At 41.6% G+C, this 18036-nt stretch overlaps 1 protein-coding gene across 2 annotated transcripts in view; it reads right to left on the bottom strand.

The window, feature by feature from the left end:
- Nucleotides 1-1807: 1807 nt before the first annotated feature.
- Nucleotides 1808-18036, bottom strand: part of tenm2a (teneurin transmembrane protein 2a) — a 403035-nt gene continuing 386806 nt past the window's right edge. For both annotated transcript variants that reach the window (XM_063000418.1, XM_063000419.1), the window contains 10 exons: nucleotides 17968-17988; nucleotides 16622-16851; nucleotides 14862-15016; nucleotides 10139-11028; nucleotides 8563-8738; nucleotides 6315-6550; nucleotides 5908-6204; nucleotides 3267-4884; nucleotides 2704-2834; nucleotides 1808-2582 (listed from right to left, as the gene is read on the bottom strand). In XM_063000418.1, coding sequence (XP_062856488.1) covers nucleotides 1842-2582; nucleotides 2704-2834; nucleotides 3267-4884; nucleotides 5908-6204; nucleotides 6315-6550; nucleotides 8563-8738; nucleotides 10139-11028; nucleotides 14862-15016; nucleotides 16622-16851; nucleotides 17968-17988 — 4495 coding nt within the window. In that variant the 3' untranslated portion in view covers nucleotides 1808-1841. The remainder of the gene's footprint in view (nucleotides 2583-2703; nucleotides 2835-3266; nucleotides 4885-5907; nucleotides 6205-6314; nucleotides 6551-8562; nucleotides 8739-10138; nucleotides 11029-14861; nucleotides 15017-16621; nucleotides 16852-17967; nucleotides 17989-18036) is intronic.

The raw sequence follows: 18036 nt of genomic DNA, 5'->3' as shown, positions 1-18036 counted from the left end.
ACATGGGCTTTACTTTCTGATGAAACGGGAGAAACGTGCTGAATGTAGTGGAGAAAAAGTAAAACTAAAGTATCGATCCCATCACACTAGTATCGATCCGATACCAGTACCAACGTTGGTATCGATAATATCAATATTTGGATCGATCCACCCACCACTAGGTAAAGTCTGAGTCTTAACGTTTGCAGTGTGTGTGGTACAGCAGGTTTAAGTGCTTAAACACTGTTCGTTAGTTATGTTTTAGTGCCCCCAGCTGTTCTAAACATCCCTGATCAATGACTCAGCATAACGAAGACAAAAGACAAAACTCACATGAAGTAAACTTTTTATTGATAAGGTCTCAGAAGAGTCTTGCTTGAGTGTAAGAATCCCTCAATACTGATTTGGTACATAATGACATCCATAATGAGTCTCTTCACAGTGGATAGAATCCATTTCTACGGATTTGTGTTCTAGTACAGCAACTTTACTGCATTAAAACAAACCTAAACAAAGAAAACATCAAACTGGGGATCAATATTGTTTATCTGCGATAGTGTAGTGCCACAAACTCCTAGCATCATTATACCAGCTATACTGTAGGTTCGCACATTACAAGCCACTTTTTGTTAAAAATATAAAACGTGATATTATGAACAATATTCTACTGCATAAAGGTCAATCTATACACTGTACATACAGATAGTCTGAAAAAAAAAAACAGTTTCACAGTTTTAAACTTTAAAGTATAAACAATTTCAACACTTTACATAAATGATTTTTGTCTATGACTAACTGCTTAAGCAACTTAATATAAAAACCTAATGAACATTTCTTACATATATTACAAAAAAAAAAATGCGGTTTATTGTCTTGGCTAAAAATGATGACTTATTCATGATTGTCATAGAGTACTACTAATAATAAATATGTAAATAAAAGAGACAGAAAATTAAAATAAATAGTTTCTGCTGCTCGTTACAATTAATATTAATAGTATTAATTTTCCTTTATTTTTTCTGACGTCTTTGTACAGAAGTGCCCAAGTGAAAGTCTCACAAGTCTACTGCAACTGAGATATACAAAACTATCGCATCTAAAACTCACCCAAACTTCAGTGATATCTGACACAACACAGATATTATTCTATTCTTCCAGTGAGAAAACAAAACTATACTTGATATCGACTTCATGTAAATGTAGCAATCGTTTTTCTTGTTAAAAAAAAAAAAAGAGAAAAAAAAAACAGATATCATTTGTTGGAGTTCTGTTTTCTTCAAGGAACAAAAAGCAGTTTTTGGTGGATGAAATTTGCCCCTGGTGCAGCTGGCAATCCTTTTATTGAGAATATGAGGCCTGAGACTGATATAACTTTTAATCCATCCTGTGGACGTTGCTCATTTTCAGTGCTGTGACTTGGCCTCAGTACAACTCAAGACAGTTCAGATCAGATAGGACCACTGAGTACCATCTGGCACCAACATCCTCTTAAAACCCAAAAAATATGGGTGAAAAATAGCTATTCTTTTTTTTAAAAAAGTTTTCATATTAACAGTTCATCTGTTTTATTTGCAGTTATTTCAGTGCTTTTTGAAGTCCACTGCTCCAAAACAAAGTTCTTTCAAATTATTTTTTGCCTACGGCAGTAATAATAATAATAACAATAATAATCGTAAAAGTCCCTGCAGTTTTCAGAAAGATACCCCTTAAGTTCATTTATTCTCCGTGGGTAAAGGAGATGCAGTAAGAGGTGAATGGGGTTAAAAAAGAGAATGGTGCAGAGAGGGAGAGGAAAATAAAAAAAAGAAATGCTAGAAAAAAACCCCATGAAACGCAGAAAATCGTCAGGGCTCATAGTTCTGTTACCTCCTGCCCATCTCATTCTGTCTGAGGAACTGGATGTTAGTGCTGCTATCTGCCAGTTCAGGGTATTGCTCCACAGGTAACACATAATAACCATCATAGCCCTGTACTCTCCCTGTGGAGAGCAGTTGCTGCCTCTCACCCTCGGTCCACAAACGACTTCCCTCCTTGCCATCACGTGTCCTTTGCTGCTCTCGCAGCCAGGCACCAGCCAGTGCACGCTGGCGTGCCAGCTCTAGCAAGCGGGCGTGCTCCTCCTCCTGTGTGTCCTGTGTCAGGCCGTAGCGCACACTAAGTGAAAGAGCCGTTGTCCGCAGTTCCACAGTGACACCGCGTCGTGAGCGCCCACTAACTGTCACATTGATTCCAGCACCCTCCAGCACCTTCCGCCCATTACTGAGCCCCAGTACCAGTAGGTCTGCATCAGGTGAACCGATCTTCACGAAAAAGTGGCAGTCGTGACCATCCTGTATGTAGTGTGTGCCCTCCAAGTAGACCGCATTGTTGAGCACCAGAGCAACTTTCCTGCTGTCGTCGCTGGCCATGCCAGAGACCCCCGTTACAACACGGCCCTCCTTCACAGCCAACATCATGCCACGCCCAATGATGGATGGAACTGTGCCAAACCAATGACCTGGTTTGTCCCATTTGTTTCGTCGTTCTTTATTGAGCAGCTGGCCCTCTAATGCCATGAAAGCCTGGCTGTGTCTTTCAGCCTCCTGCTGGACTCCAGTCATCATCTGCTAAGAGGAAAATATTCGTTACTTTCAACATCCTACTGCGATCAATGATTGACTGCAGTCAATCATTCTGATCATCAGGTTTCAGAATGAATGTTCTGAATATTACATAGAAACTCACCTGGCCATGTTCACACTCCAGACTGGCTTGGAGCTCATATGGAGGATCCACAAAGTGCAAATGGTGTTTAGGAAAGCCTGGGATGATGTTATTGAGCTGAAAGCCAAACATCACTAGCCAACTCTTTACGTCTAGACAAAAAAGAAAAACAAACAATAGGATTTTTACTCAATTTGTAGTTTGTACAGAAAAATACATAAAAACCTCAAATACTACATTAATAACAGGTCTGTACAGTAATATTTAAAAATACATTTCACCAATTCAAACTTATGGTAGAAGTGACACACAACTGGTTTTATGAAAATTTGTATTTTACATTTGTATGTTTTACCACAGCTTTATTCTAGTCAGTGTTGCGGTGGGTCTGGTTTCCCCAGAATCACAGAGCACACCACACCATGAAACTGGCCACTGACGCCAATCCAATACAAGGTTAACTTTTGTGTGTGTTGCAGGTATCAATCTGTTTATTCATTTGTTTATATAATACTGGCCAAATATGTATGGACTTATGTGTCAGAGACTAATCATTAATAAATAAAAAGCTTATTTCTACTGACCTGTGACATAATTCTTCACATCCAGCATATCACTAAGAGGATTATTGTTCTTGAACATGTACAAGTTAAATGGTGCCAGGTCCTTGCTGATCTTTGGCCACATGGTGTAATCAGGTGACGTCCATCTGGCAGCTAACACGTCGTAGTCCCTCTGTGTGAAGTGCACCAGCTTGGTCAGCGAATCATAAAGGCCGCCGTGGAATCCAATGACCAGCTGGAACTCTGGGTTGGAATCGTGATACACCTCACCGTAGGCCGTGTACTGCACCTGCTTGATCATCTGCCCATTGCTGCTGAAAACGGCTAGTGGTGTGCCCGTGTTGTCTGATGCTATATAGTACTCTTCGCCGCTGCTCACCTCCATGGCAAACAGATGGCCCTGCAGGTCATAGTAGAGCGAGCTGATTTCTGAGCTGGAGTGGTTGAACACATGCGTGACCCGTACCGGATTGTTCAGGTCAGCGTAGAAGAACTGCAGGTGCTGGCCCAGACTATTCTTAGAGGAGACTCTTCTTCCGAGGCCGTCGTAGCGGTACTGCACACTCCATCCCCCTGCTGCCCGGCTATAGGCTCGCACCAGTTGCCCTTTAGAGTTGTATTCGAAGATGTCCGTACCCCTCTGACTGAGGAAACCATCCTCGTCCAGCTTGTACTGCATGTCGCCCAGACGGGTGATGCGGTCTCTCAGGTCGTAGCGCAGAGGCATAAGACGGGCACTGTTGCCTGGGTTCAGCAGGTGCAGATTGCCATTAAGGTCATAGCTATAGCGCCAAGTAGACCAGTCATTGACCTTGACTCCGCTAAGCTGCCCATCACCATCATACTCATAGCGGTACTGTGTGGTGTTGGCATATGGTCCTATTTTCAGCTCGCGTTTGATGACACGACCCATGTTATCATACTGCACCGTCATCCAGTACATGAGCGACCTAAAAATCTCATACTGCACCTCTTTTATCCTGCCATGTGCATCAAAATGCTTGCTTAATGTCATCACGGCTGTGGTGATGATCTGATTGATGTCATAGTAGATTACTCCAAACTTTCCAAAATGCTCCACTTTGCCGGAGATCTCGTCATAGCGGTACAGGTCCACAGGCAGTGGCGTCTCGCTGATCACAGGCTTCATGCTGGCTATGCGGAAGCTGTTGTCATGGTAGGTGTAGTCAAAGCGAGCGTTTACCATGCCTTCCTCAGAGAAACGGTAGATTTGTTTATCCACAAGTGGACCCATCTTACGGTATCTTATGGTGCAGGAGAAGCCACCACTCTGCAGATTGACCATCTTCAGGACACCAGATGTTTCATCATAACCAAAAGTAACAGCTGTGCTGTCATACAGTATTTCTGAGAGCTTGGACAGTTTGCCATACTTGTAGAGTACACGCCGTCCTGTACCCAGGAAGTACGTGGCTTGTGGACGGCCATTCTCACTGAAGTCGTAGATTACAGAGGCATTGCTTTCTGGAGGGTTATAAGTGTTTCGGATGTAGCCGATGGATACGTGGGTAAACATGGTGTGTCGGGCCACACTTGGCATCGTGACTGCATTGATACGATCAGATGCATCAAACTCAAAGATGTACTGCCTTTGACTCTGCAGGAGCAGCACCATGGACTGGAGAAAAGAGAAAATGACCACCATGAATACACACATGACTTACATCAATAACTTGTCTAATGACAGTGTCCAGTTCATTAGATATATAAGCGCACCTTGTAGGGATATGTGTACAGTTGCAATTGTAAATCCCTCTCACCATTAAAGATTTTATAGTGATGTGTGCAGAATTTAATGAAAATATACAACAGTACAAATATACAGATATGTAAGTATACACTCGTAAACAATGGGTGTGGCTAAAAGACCTATCTACATACTTCTGGCAGTATATAGTGCAGTGGTGGCTGCTGGTCTTTCAAAGAGGGGAAGCTCATTGTCGGCTTACATCATAAAATTTGTTAATTTATTTATACATAAATTCTGCCCTCCGTTCCTTTTCAAGAAAACGGCCTGAAATGGGATGCAGTTTGTCTTTCGACTTCACTCGCAAAATCCGCGATGGGACTGAAGCTCCCAGTGATTAAGTGATGGTGTAGAGAACAAAATAGCTGTCAATCAAAACGGGATTCAGCCTTTCGACTGATCCTCCAATCATCTTGCAGAAGCTCAGCGTCCAGACCCGCCCACAGCTCCATTCACCCCCAGAGACGCTCAGCGTCCGGGGGCGGGACAAAATCGTGGCATTTATCCAATGACCGGCGAGTTTCGAAGCAATGAAAAAAATGCAGTCCCATTGAAGTGAATAGACGCTCGAGTCAAGTTCGAGTCAGTCTATTTGTGATAAGTAGCTGATTCTGAACAAACTCGTCTTCGAGATGAACGTGTTCTAATGCATTTGTAGTCAATTAAATGTTAACACAACTGTACATATTTGACCATTTAATTTTTTACATTTTAGGGGAAGCTGAGCTTCCCTTGCAGTCTTAGAGAAATCGCCACTGATATAGTGTGTACCAAGCTATTACATAACAGAGTACAAAACAATGCATTAGTAATGATCTGACTTTATAACTGATTTTATGTATGGTTTTTTGATGTATAATATGTATGTATCTAATATAGTTCAGACATTCTCACCTTATCAAGGTAACTGTAGCTCCACACTTTGCCATCTACAAATGTGCGTGAGAGGATACGTCCATGTGGGTCGGACTCGGTCCTCTCACTCATGCTGCCGCGGTGCAGACCCACCAGACGTCCAGTGGAAGAGTAGGACACATTGACCACAGCCAGGCTGCTACTAGGCTGCCAGATGGCAGGTCTGCCCTGAGCGTCATACGTGATCCTTAGCGTAAACTTCCTGTGGTCATCGTAGACCTTCTCTGTCCGTGTGTTCCTGTCAAAGTCGATGGAGAGCAAGTTGCGTCCGTGGGCCTGAAAAACAGTAAAAATGTCAGTATACCTAAATTTAATACCAGCCATGTTTTATACAGCAGTCACGACCAAGAAGTAATGATGAAGGAAATTCAAACAGCTCTGGTTACCCTTAGTTTCCTGCCGAACACAGTGATCTTGCCCTTGGTGAGTTCCTTCCGTAATCGCCACTCTATGGAATTGAGGCCGTTGTCAGTGGGCAGGGTGATGTTTCTGCGGCCGATGGTGGGGCTCACTGAGCCAGCCAGGATATGAGGTTCTGTGTGGTAGCTGATGCCCATTCCATTTGCAAACATCACTCTCAAAGTGCCGTTGTTACACAGCTGGTAGCTGTTCCGTACTTGATCTGTAGAGAGTAATAGAGTGCAAAAAAGTAAGTACCCAGTGGTGTAACCATAGTCCTAAATTCTGGGATTCTGTTGTTTCCACTTACACAAAACTAGGCCTCAAATAAACCTGACTAAAATTAAATTAAAGATCTTTTTTTTCCAGGATGTTTTGGAGACCATGATTATGAAAGTTCTGGCTGTTTCTACAGTAGCTTTCTCCTTTGTTTGTTCCTTCACAATAAAATAGCTTCCTCACCCAAGAGAGCACACCATATTGCCGCTATGAAGTCAGAAATCTTGTGCTTCAAAAGCAACTGGTTAGGTTTATGGCCCAAATGACTTAATGCTGGCTACATGTAGGTGCCCAAACACAGAGAATAGAATACCATTTGGGATTTTGGCCTGCTCTATTTGATTGCTGCATCAAAGCATCTGAAAATGGTGGTAATCACATAGAGTTAATGGGTCAGATATCCAGTACATATGCCCAGTAGGCTATTTTTGCATTGTTTTCTTGTTTTCTTGTTGACAGAAAACATTTAGGAAATTAAGTAAAAGCTAAGTTTGTTCATGTTGTGTGAACTAATAAGCAAATAGTTCTTATTTGCAGACCACACCTTTCAAGACCACTGTAAAGGTGAGATGATATTACAGTAATATTACAGTCTATAAATTACACTACATTTAAATGTGTTCGTGAATGCCAACTAATAAAGCTGTATAAGAGACAAATACAGTTTTGAAATCGTGATCAGTTTAACCAATGCTATGGCGGCTACACTTGGACTTTCAAATGGCTTTCAGTTTTAGGTAGCAAAAGTTCTCTCCTTTTACTGCCCTCTGAGGTCTACACCTTAATTAAACTTCAAAACCTTTCCCTCTGCAGGCCCAGATGATGTGTGATAGCAGCCTTACTTCAGGTTCTGTCTCATCTGCTGTATATGTCTGGGGAATATGGGCCCAATCGGTCCTTTTCCCAAACGGTCTCTGACTTTGTTTTCTATGTCTGACCGTCTGTTCATCTGTCATAGTCCCCACAACACATATTTCCCCTTTGTCCTCTCTCTCTCTTCTTTTCTCTATTTGTCTCCCCCTCTCTCAGACATACTTAGACACACATTATACAGGTAAAATAGGCTCGGGGATCATGGGGCTCACAGCTTTAGGAGTTCAGGAGACAGCAAGGATTTACTGTTTCACCCAAATCATATTTCAGTGTGGCAAGGCTGAGACTGAGCATGGGCCATGGGAGATAACAGAGGGCCTGCTGTGTCTCCGTCTCCTAATGAACTCTACAATCACATTTCCACTTAAACACGGATGACAAAGCCAGCTGATGTTGGCTTACATTATTTGTTTCTCAGCTAACATGCTATTAAAGCTTATGCTGTACTTCAAACTATTTATTAACAGTGTACTATCTTGCAACATGTAAATTTGAGCATGATTATTTGACAATCATCCGTATTGTGCATATGTGTCATAGAAGATTTCTAGGTGTGTTAATATTGCCTGAGACCCACCTATTAGTAACTAATTGTTGCACTATAACAAAAGTATATAATCATTTTCCTGCACCTTTTAACTCTATTTGACTTGCATTTGAGTAGTAGCATAAGGATGTTGGATGTTTGTTCAAAATTATGAAAATAAGATTCCATTGGATATCAGGCAATAAAACTGAAAGCTGAACTGCCTAACGCTTGGCAATGTCACTGAATATAAGTCTTAGTATAATTCATGATTCTTTTTGGAGAAGTGGTTGTGTAGGTGCTATGGGGGTGTGAAGCAGTTTTGACAAGTAACACTTCCAGATTGATTTTAGTTGAATTAATCACTGAGATTGTAATTGTAATCATTGCTTGATAATAATAACAATAATAATAATGAGAAAATAATGATTTTGCCCTGTGCAAAATGCCAGTTAACTGTTTGTTTCTTAGCTAGACAGTCTGCTGTTATGTTGTCTGAACTGGTATTTTTTAAAGATGGCTCTGTAGCAATTAGATGAGATAGCACTCACACACACCTTGCACCACGGTGTAGGAAGCCTTAACCGATGAGAGATTGGTGATGACGGTGACATCATCATCTCTGTTTGAGCTCTCAATATCAATGTTAATGGATTTCTCAATTTCTCTGTGCAGGCTGGTCACCATTCCAGTTGGATAGGTCATATTGGTGAGTCTCCCCTCGCTGTCATACCTGCAGACACAACAGCCAGGTAAGAGAATTAAAATTCACAAGCATGAATACATTTTGTCTGAATGTACAGTCTGCACCATTCTGTGAATAAAAACAAACAAAAAAAACATTGCAAATGTGGAACAGACTTCAAATGCATGAAAAGCTCAGTGTGAGTACGAGTTCTGGCATGCAAGAGCTGGCATCTGTTACTCTTATGTGAAGTTGAAGGGTAATAGTCGAGATCAAAAGACGAGCATAAATATCATATGGTGAGGGTCATGGATTGGCTGAGTGGAGTATTGGCATGCTCGCTTTCTGTCTTTCTAACTCTTGCTCTTTCTCTCGTTCTGTCAGGAAAATCACAGGAGATTCCACATTTAGAGTCTGTCACAGATCTGTCTCAGTCTGACTGATGTCTGTTCCAGTGCAGTGTGTAGTGTAGTGGAGTTCAGGGACTACGCCGTGCTTTTGGGTAAGAAGGCTGCAGATAGACAGACAGGCAGCAGATGGCGCCAGTGGTTTACATTTTTTCAGTTATGCACGAACGGCCAGAATGGTAATATTTACAGATCTTGCTGACGCACATTGAGGGAACGACAAATACAAAATGTCATAATGTGTACAAATGACTCAGACTTTGACTTGAAAGTGTTGGCTTTATTTTCAGGACATGGTATGCTGTAACAGACTATGTAAATTATTTCTCCTTAATACTGAAGAATTATCGACTTGATCGGGCGTCTACATGGACGTGACTGACTCATGTCAGAGAGAGGTAGATGAAACAGTCTAGTCATTGGGAGGTGCACTTGTCTGGGTGCTCTCAATTCCGGTCCCTAACGCAGATAGAAATAGAAGGGCTGCGTGAGGGAGGCAACCACATCTGCGCAAGGACCACATCAACTGTGGCGACCCCCAAATACTGGAAATGCAGTATTTGGCCAATAAAGAAGTGTGATGGGTGTGGGAAAAGATTAGTTCTGCCAGTGTAATGTATTGAATGTCTTTAAGACAGAGGCGCTCTGGAGATCTGTATTCGAATGTCAGCGGTGCTATCGGTAGGTCAGGCATCTACACAGACATGCTTAGATGTGTCTCAGGGGGGTTGGATGGCCAAAGCACTGTGATGGTTCAGTGTACTACTGCCTTGCGTCCAGTCTTTCCCAGTGGAACTGGACCTGCAGCAACTCTGACCATGATAAATGGCTGATAAAAATTAAATGGCAATAAAAAATAAATTGGTGTGTTTGTGTCAAAGCTTGTTGTCAAAAAAACTATTTCTGACTGAACTTGGGCACGAAAGTGGGTGCCATGAATTCGGACTTAGACTTTAAAGTAAAAAACACATCAAATATACACAATTTTGATTCAACACACTCCAGCTGTTGAGCAATTGGACATTTGTAAATAACACTTACTCATAAAAAGTGGTCCAACCCGTTTCATCTGCCTTGCTGGCCAGCAGGCCTGTGCTGCCACTGTAAGTCAGTTGTACAATCTCCTGGTCGGGGACAGAGATGGAGCGCAGGCTTCCTGTTGCATCCATTCCCAGGGTCAGCACCTGGTTGTCGGGCAGAAAGTGTAGTCTGACAGTGCTGGCTCCACCCAGGCCACCGCCCTCCCTGCGCACCTGCACTGTGTTGTTGCAGTTATCCACCACAGCGGCCAGCTCTCCATCAGGTGTGTACGTGAAGTTGTAGAGACTCATTCCACTCACGAGGCTGAAAGTTTGCAGGTGGAGGCCCTCTTCACTGAACACATAGAGCTCCTGTTCCCGCGGTGATGCCACCTCATAGTGGCCTGCTGCGTTCGGTCCTGGACGGTTAGCACGCACGGCACGAATGCGAATATTGTTTAGGTCTGCAATGTACAGTGTGCCGTCGGGTGCCACCGCTAGTGAGGTGGGCGCATTGAGGCTGGCATCAGTGGCGTAGCCTTCGTCTCCTGCGAAACAATTGCAGTTGACGTCGTTCTTGCAGTCACATTCAGAGGTGGCGCCAGCTAACAATGAGATCTCACCGTTAGCGCTGACCTGCCGCACACGGTTGATCTTCTTTTCATCACTTTCAGCAATGTAAAGCGCACCTGAATGGGACACAGCAATGGCTGTGGCACTTTCCAGGGCTGAGTGAATAGCCAACCTGCTGAGGGAGTAGTCAATGCCCGGCACCTGGCAGTGCATCGGTCGTCCGGCCACAATGCTAACCTGGTGGTTTTCAGTGATGCGCAGGATTACATTATTCTCCAGAACATACAGTGAGTTGTCCATTGGATTGACAGCGAGGTCGGTGGGCCACTCCAAACGCACCTGAAACAGAAAAGCAGTTTGGTATTGCATTGATCCCTTAAAATTATTATGTATAGTGAATTATCTGACCAGTAATTGAGGTTTTTGTGTTTTTTTAATCAGTCTTGCATTATTTGAATTTCTTATGCATGAACTTGCTTAAAGAAATAAAAAGAATTTAAATCGAACATTAAGTAACAGAAGGAATTTTATGATATGTAAGGAAAACAATGTAGAGATCCTGCAAGTGGTTTGCAATGTTTAAAAACATTATAGATTCAGAAAACATGTTCTTTTTAAAGAAAATCTAATAAGTATAACACTACAAATGCAAAAAAGAAAAAAAAACATCTCTGTGATCTGCACTATACACCGATCAGCCATAACATTAAAACCACCTCCTTGTTTCTACACTCACTGTACATTTTATCAGCTCCACTTACCATATAGAAGCACTTTGTAGTTCTACAATTACTGACTGTAGTCCATCTGTTTCTCTGCATACTTTTTTTTAGCCTGCTTTCACCCTTTTCTTCAATGGTCAGGATGCTCACAAGACCACCACAGAGCAGGTATTATCTGGGTGTTGGATCATTCTCAGCACTGCAGTGACACTGACATGGTGGTGGTGTGTTAGTGTGTGTTGTGCTGGTATGAGTGGATAAGACACAGCAATGCTGATGGAGTTTTTAAACACCTCACTGTCACTGCTGGACTGAGAATAGTCCACCAACCAAAAATATATTCAGCCAACAGCACCCTGTGGGCAGCGTCCTGTGAACACTGAAGAAGGTCTAGAAGATGACCAACTCAAACAGCAGCAAAAGATGAGCGATCGTCTCTGACTTTACATCTACAAGGTGGACCAACTAGGTAGGAGTGTCTAATAGAGTGCACAGTAAGTGGACACGGTATTTAAAAACTCCAGCAGCGCTGCTGTGTCTGATCCACTCATACCAGCACAACACACACTAACACACCACCACCATGTCAGTGTCACTGCAGTGCTGAGAATGATCCAACACCCAGATAATACCTGCTCTGTGGTGGTCTTGTGAGCATCCTGACCATTGAAGAAAAGCTGCTCCTTCCTGCTCCTTTATTAAAATCTGATTGGTGTAGTGTATCTTCAAAAGCCTGTTTTGATTTCACTGTTTCATTGGTTTATTTGAATAAGCTTCAAATAAAGCTGATCATTAATAGCATTAACAGTGTAAGCTATTCATTTTGAGTTTCTTTTCACCTTGAACGGTAAATTCCAAGTGCACAAGAAAATAAAACGGAGAGAGCACGTTCTGTTCTTAATATTCTGACACGGTGCTAAATAATAAATTAACTGCCACATTTAAAAAAGCAGCTTTTTTGTCTCAGCCTGGTGTTTCTGTTTAGTGTTCTCACCCAAACGTATTCAAATAACACGAGGAGCACTGAAGAGTTCGACCACTGAAGCTTGGTAATTTTTTCCCTCTCAGATGCCAATATAAACAACTCTTATTTAAAACTAAATTGGCCACCTGCCACATCATATGCACAAATTCAGATTCATCTGCTGCATTTGTGTTAAATCTCTAAGCTGGATCACATTCTCATCCAAGTCTAACTGTACAAAGATTTACTTAGAAACAGACTAAGCCCATCTTCCACAAACCTAAATGCAATTCTGGCATTTTTACCCATTTAAACAAACCACAGCGAGCAGAAAAACACATCCACTTTAATTAAAATAGATTTAACTGTGTATATGTAAAAGCACCCTTAGGAAATCTGTATAATTGTTTACTCATTCTATAAGGTCCTCAGACTTTGACAGCTTCTTGCCATTTTGTCTAATAAAATAGCAGCAATTTTACTTTAATTCTGTTTAAAATGCAAATTAGCATAATAGATTAAATTGCTGATTGGAGCATGAACAATATTTGAATCTAGGGTAGTAAAAACAAAGACTGACTGAGCAGTGGGGGGTGACTTTCTGCCTTGAAAACAAAAGAAGCTTCACAGGATGCACAGAGGAGAAATATTTACATTCTGCTACATGTAAAAAAGAAAGCAGTCATGGGGCTAGAAATAAGAGCCTCAGGAAAAAGCTCTATCTTCACATTTAATTTGCTTTTCCCTTTTGGCCAATTATGTGTTTTCTTTCGAAACACTTCAATTATCCAGCATAAGACTTTCTGTTTGGATACATTCTTTAATAAATCAAGACATTTTGGGCAGGAAAATATTTTCATTTTCTTACATTTCCTAAATATTTACACCTACTAAAACACTGTAAACAGCTTTAAGGAGAAGACCAAAATGAAATTCCCAGCGGGCTAAACACTGTTTACGACTGTACAGAATATCATTTTTTTTAATGCATTTTCTCCCTTTTTCTCCCAATTTTTAGCACGTCCAATTTTTACCCAATTGTGTTATGCTTCCTCTCTACTGGTGCTGACCCCCGCCCCTGATTGAGGAGAGCAAACTGACACGTGAGCAGTAGACGACTGCATTTTTTCAACTGCACCAGCCGATTTCAAATGCGAATTAGCTCTGTGCACGGAGAGCCACACCCTGATCAGCATTATTCCTCGACTCTGTGCAGATGCCATCAACCAGCCAGCAGAGGCCATAATTGCATCAGTTATGAGGTCAGCCAAACGTTGTTCATATAGCCGCTCAGCCCAGCCGGATGGCAGAGCTGAGATTCGATACAATGTATTCGAAATCCCAGCTCTGGTGTGCTAGCGTATTTTACCGCTGTGCCACATTAGCAGTCTTATACAGTGTATCATGAAAGCAAAACTAGTAGGGTGGTAGTAGGTAGGTTCCTTTTTGAGAACCTCATTTTAATATTTGCTTCCGGTCACTGTCTGTAAAGAATATGGCATGTTCTTTCAGTGTCTGCACACATTGTTTCCTCCCTCGTTTGTGCAAAAGGTGGACTGGTCCCCTGGTGTATGTGAGTACGTGATTATGTAAAAGTATCTTGCACTGCTTCAAACTGGTGCTCTGTCCAGTGTGTGTGTTCCTGTCTTGTGCTTAGTGTTTTAGGTGACACTCAGGCCAAGACAAAGCAGTTAATTAAAATAAATTAATTAATAAACTGTTTCTTACATAAAATAAAATGTATTTCTTAACATTTACCATTTTACAGTTTTAGGTTTAAGATTTCTTAGGCAGCATTTAGCAATTCTGTGCATTTATATATTTTGTGTAGTTTAGTTTTATTAAGTTCTATAGGGCTCGGTTATAAATGAACTTACCATGTAAAATGCTTTTTTTCTTAAAAATTAACATAATGTGAAAAAAACTTTTGGCATTTGGCCTTTTTGATTAATTATTGTAGACAAAACACTATTTATTGCCTCTTATAATTGCTATGTTAATACTTAGGGCGGTATGGTGGCTAAGTGGGTAGCACTGTTGCCTCACAGCAAGAAGGTCCAAGGTTCGATCCCCAGGTGGGGGGGGTCTGAGTTCTTTTCTGTGTGGAGTTTGCGTGTTCTTCCCGTGTCTGCATGGGTTTCCTCCGGGTGCTCCGGTTTCCTCCCACAGTCCAAAGACATGCAAGTGAGGTGAATTGGAGAGACTAAATTGTCCATAAATCTTGTGAACTGATGAACCTTGTGCAATGAGTAACTACCGTTCCTGTCATGAATGTAACCAAAGTGTAAAACATGATGTTAAAATCCTAATAAACAAACAAACCATGTTAATACTTAAAATTTGGTCTAAGGCTCTACATTTGGATTAGTTACAGGATTAGTTACTGGATTAGTTCACTCTTCTAAAGGTAAATGTAAGCAAACAAGAAATACACTTTTAGAATTTGTCTCTCTGTGAGCATGTATAGACTTCACAACTCTGCATACCTGGCTGACATCCATGCTGGTGTCACAGCTGAGTGGGCGTACAGCAGTGAGGTCATTAGCACCCAGTAGTGTAGAGATAATGCCATTCTGGTCCACTTTTCTGATCATGGTGGCATCCACAAAGTACATCAGACCATTTTTGTCAACAGCAATACCTAGAGAAGAGAGAGGTTTGGAGAGAGAGAGATGGGCTGTCAGGACTCTTTCTGTCTTCTCTCAGACAAGACGTGTCATCAGCTCCAGTGTTGTCTGGGATCCAGGTGTCACTGTGTTTTAAGAACTTCCTCTGCTACTTTCTATATATCAAAAATGCTTCTGTAAAATGTCACTTTCATTTGAGCGTGTCACATCACATACGGAGGCGGAAGATAAAGCACTCGAGAATAGCTTTTAGAGACAAAGAAATGTATGCAAATAGTTGGACCTGTGTAGGCATTTGATGTACAAAGGTCAAAAGCTGCTTTCTGCAGAGCCGATTGAACTGATGGGGAGACAGAGCAGAAGAGCAGAAGAGAGAAGACGCAGGGCACACAAGAGAGTGCCTTTACTGATGCCTCACCGCACACAGTCTTCTGGGAGTTAAGAATCAGGCATCTGCAGTCTGCCACCCTCTCTGTTCTCCATTTCATGTAAAAGATGGAAATGTGGCAGGGTGACAGTTTGGTGTCAGGTGTGCAAATGGTTTCAGCTTACAGGTTTTTATAAAATACTGTCATTTTGCCCATAAGCAAGTTATATAAACAACTGAATTCATTTAAAAAGTGCACTAAGATGGAGGCGAATCTTCAATATTACATAATAATTTAATCAAAATGGTTTAATCTGAACCTTATAATTGCAGACAGTTGTTACCATAAGTTACCATATTTCAAACTCATTGTACAAAAAATGCACAGTTTTCAATTATGAGATCTGTGGATAATGAAGTACATTACTGGAGATTCTGGATCTCAATGTGCAGAAGGTAATCAACTACGAAAAGCACTTAAAGGCACTAATATGACAAACCTAGTAAATAAATATTAATAGACAGCCTAATACAATTATTTATTTATTTATTTATTTTAGTTTCAGCTGCTTTCGTACTTAGGGATCACCACAGCGGATCACTCTGGTCTGCAACCCCGACTCCCCCCCCAACCTGAAAAAGCCAATCATGCTGATGCCCAGCTGGCCGATAGCACTGCTGAGATTCAAAATCTGGATCTCAGCAGTAGTGGGCTTGTGCATTTTACCACGGTTCCACCTGAGCATAGTATAGTTTAATAATAAAACAGCAGTATAAAATGTTATAAAAGGACAGATAATGCTCACCAAATCCATATAATTTTGTAGCATATACATACAATGTTTTAGCTCTCAGTGCTGCCTTATTTAAAATACTGCTAATGCAGACTATTTTTTCATAGAGAGACGAAACAAGATTAGTAGCTGGAGCCAGAGACATTGATGTCCAACAGCACACTGAGAAATTAATGAATAGCTTAAGGTTAGATGTTCTTTTTGATTGAGAAAGATTTTGTCCTTGGCCGGGCTCTTTTATCTACATTGAGTCTCTTTTAGCCATGTTAGATGTCACTGCTACAAAGAAAAAAAGAAATAAAGAGAACCAGGATAAATGTGTTATCACCTCCGCCGGCTGTTCCACTACTCCGTAAGTGTGATAGAGGGCTGTGAAGCTTAAACATGTTGTGACTAATGAGTGAGATCATAGCTTTTGAGTAATTATTGATTCTGTCTGTATTTTTCTATTTTTTTACCTTTGGGGCTCATCAGGGTGGCCTCCAGAGCCTTGCCTCCATCCCCACAGCGCTCGTCGAAGGGCAGACACTGCTCTCCGGTGCCTGCTACCACCTCTGCATTATCAGCCAGAAGTCGGCCACCGGTAAGCGTACGGACTCGAAAAATTCTCCTAGAGTTTGTGTCTGAGATGAACAAAGCTCCTGTAACGGGGTCTACAGCCAGGAAGTACTTGTGTGTTGGGTTGTTGCTACAAAACATAATATAAAAATGGTCAATCCCAAATTTTTGTCATCTTTATAGGTTTATTATTAATACTAAAGTTACTTAAAGAGCAACGGTTTCGTGATGCAGAATTTTAATGTACACTGATCAGTCATAACTGATACATTTTATCAGCTCCATTTACCATATAGAAGCACTTTGTAGTTGTACAATTACTGACTGTAGTCCATCTGTTTCTCTACATGCTTTGTTAGCCCCCTTTCATGCTGTTCTTCAATGGTCACTACCCCCACAGGTCCACCACAGAGCAGGTATTATTTGGGTGGTGGATCATTCTCAGCACTGCAGTGACACTGACATGGTGGTGGTGTGTTAGTGTGTGTTGTGCTGGTATGAGTGGATAGGACACAGCAGCAATGATGGAGTTTTTAAACACCTCACTGTCACTGCTGGACCAACCAAAAACATCCAGCCAACAGCGCCCTGTGGGCAGCATCCTGTGACCACTGATGAAGGTCTAGAAGATGACCAACCCAGACAGCAGCAATAGATGAGCGATCATCTCTGACTTTACATCTACAAGGTGTGGACACGGTATTTAAAAAATCCAGCAGTGCTGCTGTGTCTGATCCACTCATACAAGCACAACACACACTAACACACCACCACCATGTCATTGTTACTGCAGTGCTGAGAATGATCCACCACCTAAATAATACCTGCTCTGTGGTGGTCCTGACCATTGAAGAACAGGGTGAAAACAGGCTAAAAAAAAGTATGCAGAGAAACAGATGGACTACAGTCAGTAATTGTAGAACTACAAAGTGCTTCTATATGGTAAGTGGAGCTGATAAAATGGACAGTGAGTGTAGAAACAAGGAGGTGGTTTTAATGTTATGGCTGATCAGTGTAAGCTACAATGATTCCTTCTTACATTTCCCAGAATGCTCTTCCATGTACATGGGCTTTGTTATTTTAATAAGGCTGAAGCTTTATGAGTAGAAATACAGTGTTTACATTTCTTTGGAAAACAAGGCCAACCAGAAGGGCAGCCAGTTAACAACATGTTTCAATGCTTTAGATATTCAAAATAGCCAAATGTAACTGGTCCCCCTAAGTTTGATGAAAAGATGAACCTTACCTGTGTCGAAAATCCTTATTTCTTTGTGGCACAAAAGAAGCAAGATAAGAAAGCATCATTTTGACATGT

The sequence above is a fragment of the Trichomycterus rosablanca genome, chromosome 8 (genome assembly GCF_030014385.1).
Source record: "Trichomycterus rosablanca isolate fTriRos1 chromosome 8, fTriRos1.hap1, whole genome shotgun sequence".
NCBI lineage: Eukaryota > Metazoa > Chordata > Actinopteri > Siluriformes > Trichomycteridae > Trichomycterus > Trichomycterus rosablanca.
The sequence above is the reverse complement of the archived record's forward strand: the minus strand, read 5'-3'. Positions and strand labels throughout refer to the sequence as shown.